This window comes from Perca flavescens, chromosome 12 (assembly GCF_004354835.1).
Source record: "Perca flavescens isolate YP-PL-M2 chromosome 12, PFLA_1.0, whole genome shotgun sequence".
Lineage (NCBI taxonomy): Eukaryota > Metazoa > Chordata > Actinopteri > Perciformes > Percidae > Perca > Perca flavescens.
This window is the reverse complement of record NC_041342.1, coordinates 6,187,581-6,191,790: the sequence shown is the minus strand read 5'-3', so window position 1 is coordinate 6,191,790 and position 4,210 is coordinate 6,187,581. Positions and strand designations below refer to the sequence as shown.

At 46.8% G+C, this 4,210-nt stretch overlaps 1 protein-coding gene across 1 annotated transcript; it reads left to right on the top strand.

The window, feature by feature from the left end:
* Nucleotides 1-253: 253 nt before the first annotated feature.
* On the top strand, nt 254-3,641 carry LOC114565683 (C2 calcium-dependent domain-containing protein 4C). Its single transcript, XM_028593874.1, has 3 exons — nt 254-513; nt 1,064-1,832; nt 2,503-3,641. Exons 2-3 carry the CDS (start codon nt 1,095-1,097, stop codon nt 3,052-3,054), a joined length of 1,290 nt encoding a protein of 429 aa, XP_028449675.1. The 5' UTR covers nt 254-513; nt 1,064-1,094; the 3' UTR covers nt 3,055-3,641.
* Nucleotides 3,642-4,210: the final 569 nt, after the last annotated feature.

Here is a 4,210-nt window from a genome sequence, read left to right as displayed (position 1 = left end):
AGTGTAAAGACTAAAACTTTCTCTTCCACTAGAATTGCTAAATGAGTTTATGGTGGACGTAAAAACAGCATATTGTCACTCCACATCATCATCAGTTTGACACCATCCGATGAAGGTGTCTGTCTGCGCCATGCATTATACGGAGCTAACAATACATGAGAGAATAGGTTACGTGAGCGCCAAATGTGCAACACTTTGAAGGGTGATGAAACAACAGACGTTAAATGAGTCCCCCCCCCCCCTCCTCGGTGCCTGCGCAGGGAATATATGTATGGAAAAGATCATGGGAAGCTTTCACAATCTTCTCATTGGCTCAGAAGTCAGAGAGATCCCTCTCATATAAAGCGAGAGTGTTTGATCCAGCAGCCCTTTTCCCGCTGGCAAGCGTTTTGGATCACACTTGGACTTCGCCTCACGGGAAAACACTTTTTACGCACACAGCGCTTGGAGACTTTTGGAGAGGGTGCAGCCGGGGATCACATTTTCGAAGGAAAAGAGTTATACAGCCAACAGGTTGGTATATTTCATGTTCGATGTGAAACGCGACGGATGGTAAATGCGTCTTTGTTTGAGGAAAAAAGTTATTCAGATTCGCCTTTGCTCATTTCAATTAAGGATTGCCTTCAGCGACGACTTCAAGTGATTTTAATTGGAAAGAAATAGCAGAATGGATTATACAAATGTCAATAGCGCTCGTGCAAATCGGTTACAGGAGATTTAAGGATTGCTTTTATCTCACTATGTTTGCGCATTGGTTTCACATTTAATTAAAGTTCACTTTGGAAATGCTTGGACACTCATTTAAAGTCTGAATTGCGAAAGAAATGTTTGCTTCGTGAATGCCACTACAATATTTACTCTTCATTCTTGTCCTTTGCTGAATTGCTGCATGGTTCAAGAGATATTTTTCAACTGAGGTGTAAAGACACAGATAATTAGTCTAAGTTGATGTCTTAAGGGGAATAATATTTAGCAAACCTCAACAAAATGATGATTGATTTTGTCTGATTTGTTATCATTGAATGTGCTTTCCCCTCTTCATGCATCACTTCTCTGTTAACAGAGATACTGTGAGCTGAGGCGTCTGAGTGGGCATGTGGCTATTGGAGAAGCTCCGTAGCTCTGTGGAGAGCAGTGGGACACACTCCCATCCCCCGCAGACAGTCGAGGCCATTCCTGTCTCTGTTTATGCCAACGTCCTAACTCCAGAAAAGATCCCTGATTTCTTCATCCCCCCCAAACTTATTTGCTGCCCACCAGAAGAGTCTCATACCCCAGAACCACAGCACTGCTCCACATTACGGCCCTCCGTGTCTGACCATGCCATCTGCAGCCAGAGCCCCAGAGCTCGGAGCAGCAAGAACCCCTGCAGCCCTCACCTCTTTTCCCGCCTGGGGGGAGACGCACGCAATCTCCAGAAGTCAGCCAACCGTCACATCATCCAAATAGAGAGTGCCGACGAGCCAGGTGCCGGATCCGTGGACAGCGTCAACACTAACGCTGACCCCCAGTCCCAGACTGCCATGTCTCTGCCATACGTCCCCAAGGCTCAGACCTCTTATGGCTTCTCCACCCTGGTGGAGTCTCCTCATACCCGCCGCAAGGAGAGCCTGTTCCACAGCGACCCCAGCAGCCCTCTCACCTCCCCGAACTCCCAGAGACGCTCCCAGGGGGGGACTCTTCTAGCCCCAGCTGACTCCAACCCCTACCGCTATTTCAGCGGTGGGGAGAGCGACACCTGCTCCTCGGCAGAGTCCTCCCCCTTCACTTCCCCTCTCCTGTCACGCTCTGCCTCTCTCATACGCTCCATCACCAAGGAGACACAAGCCAAGGTGAGGACCCGTTTCTGTGGGTATACGTTTACACGACAACGGTCTCGCTAGAAACGGGGAAACGTTTTTCATTTACCTTCAGTTCTGCGTTTAGACACCATTGTTTTGAACGGACTGCCGAGGTCCATCTTCACTGGGAGGTTTACTGTAGTCCGAGGGGTAGGTGGGAATGAGATCGCACCGCTTTCCCGTCTCCGCTTAAAATCTGAGTTGGTGTCCGGCTCTGGCTCCACAGAGACCCGTTTTGTTTACTGGAGTTGCGTATTCAAAAGATTTCACTCTGGCACCCTGTTGGAATCATTTTCATTATCAAGAATAGACAGGACCACTGAAGTTATATCAAAGTTCCTTTTACTTGAGAACCCAACAAGGAGGCAGTTACAGTACTCACAGCATAGTACAGAAGTGACCTAGCGAAAAGCTCTCTACAGCTGCCTTCTATAAGTGAAATGCAATAACTCATGATACAGAGTTGATAGGTTTCAAAAGTTCCTTTGCACCACCCCCCACAAAACGCCGTTGTCTTGTAAACGAACGGCCAGAACGTAAAGAAAAAACTGTTACAAAAGTGTTTTCCTTGTTCGATTCACCATGAGGCGTCTTTCTGTATGTTTACCAGTTGCTTTTTCTCTCTCCCTCCCTCCCTCCCTCCCTCCCTCCCTCCCTCAAGGTGTCGCGTGCCAAGCGCTCCCTGGCGCGCCACAGTTCTCTCTCCACCGATGATTGCAGCTCAGCAGACAACAGCCCCAACATGCAGCGCCGCCGCACGCGCTGCCCTCCCTCTCCCGCCTTCCGGGGGTGTAAAAGCGGTAGCTCGAGGAGCCCGGCGTCGAACCTCCTGCAGCACGCGCACACCGTCAACCTCCACAAGGGGGGGACCCTGAAGCTGAGCACCCACTACGACCCAGAGGCGGCTCTGCTGAGGGTGCGCGTGCTCGCAGCCGAGGCCCTTTACGACAGGCAGACGGACATTAAAAGCATCAACTGCTGCGTGGCACTCTACCTAAACCCTGGCAAGCAGCAGAAACAGAGGAGCACCATCATCAAGAATAGCAGGAATCCCGTATTCAACGAAGACTTTTTTTTTGACTCGCTGCCACAGGCGCAGGTAAAGAGTCTGGCCATGAAGATAAAGGTAGTGAACAAAGGAACCAGCCTGAGGAGGGACGTGCTTCTAGGAGAAAGAGAGGTGCTGCTCAGCGAGCTGCTCTCAGGCCTCTAGGGAGCCCCTGTCAAGGCTGCAGGGGCCCTTTTCTTCTTTCTTCTGGCTACCTTTTCTATCCCACTGCACAGATCTGATAAATACTGTACTGGGCATGCGAAAGCATGCTGATGACAAGGGAGTTGTATCTTGCACACTGTTTTATGTACATCAATGGACAAAAAAAAAACTGAAGCCTCTGTAGAAATAAAAGTCCCTGTTTATCAAGTTGTCATCACTTGCTTTTTTTTTTTTTTCAAAGGTCTGTCCAGGTTAAACAAGTGCAACCAGAATTATTTACAGGCTTAGCAGTATATTAGCAACGTGAACTGTGGAGCTGTTGTCCTTGTTTGTGTATTCCTCGTGAATTATTTAGTTACAAAAAGTGTTGCCTTCTCTCATGAGCTTGGTAATGTGGCTCAATATCATATCCGCTGTGATGCAATGATGATCTTGTTAAAGTTGGAGCTGTGGTTTTTGTAATAATGTTGTAATATTACATGTGGGATTTTGCACGTTCTTGTGGAAACTAATAATGCTTCTGTGAAAGAATTTATATTTGAGAATTAGATTTTAATTGCCAGCGCATGTAATGTTAATATGACTGTTACTACGTGACATGCTTTTAAACTTGTGAATAAAAAAAGCTAAACTCTCACTGATGTTTTGTTTTATTAACCCTGCAGCTTTGTCTACAGTGATTTTGTCCTAATAATTCCGCAGCATCCAGCTCAAGCCCTAGGAAATGATTATAAAAGATTTCCATTTTTGCAAACAAGTATGAGGCTGGGTCCTCTGAGACAGACACGGACTGGGTCTCATTTGTGAGGCTATTAATTCTGGATCTCTGCACGCAATAATGTTTCTCTGTGCATGCAAACTCCCTGTTTAATTTTAAAAACCTGTTTGGTTCTCCAGTGAGGTTCGAACAAGCGCCGGTGCTGTAAAATGAATCCAAAGCAGAAGTGCCAAAAACTGCAGTTCACCGAGTGCCTACTAAAGGCTGGTTCCAAAACGGAGTCAATCTCCATAGACCGTTATGTTAAAATGCCCAACTTTACAGCAAAATAAAACTGCTGTTTACAGCCAGGTACAAAAACAGTTCGGTCTCTATAGCTAAATTCACCCTGTATGACAACTGGGGGGGTAAATATTTTATAAATCACACTTTTAAATT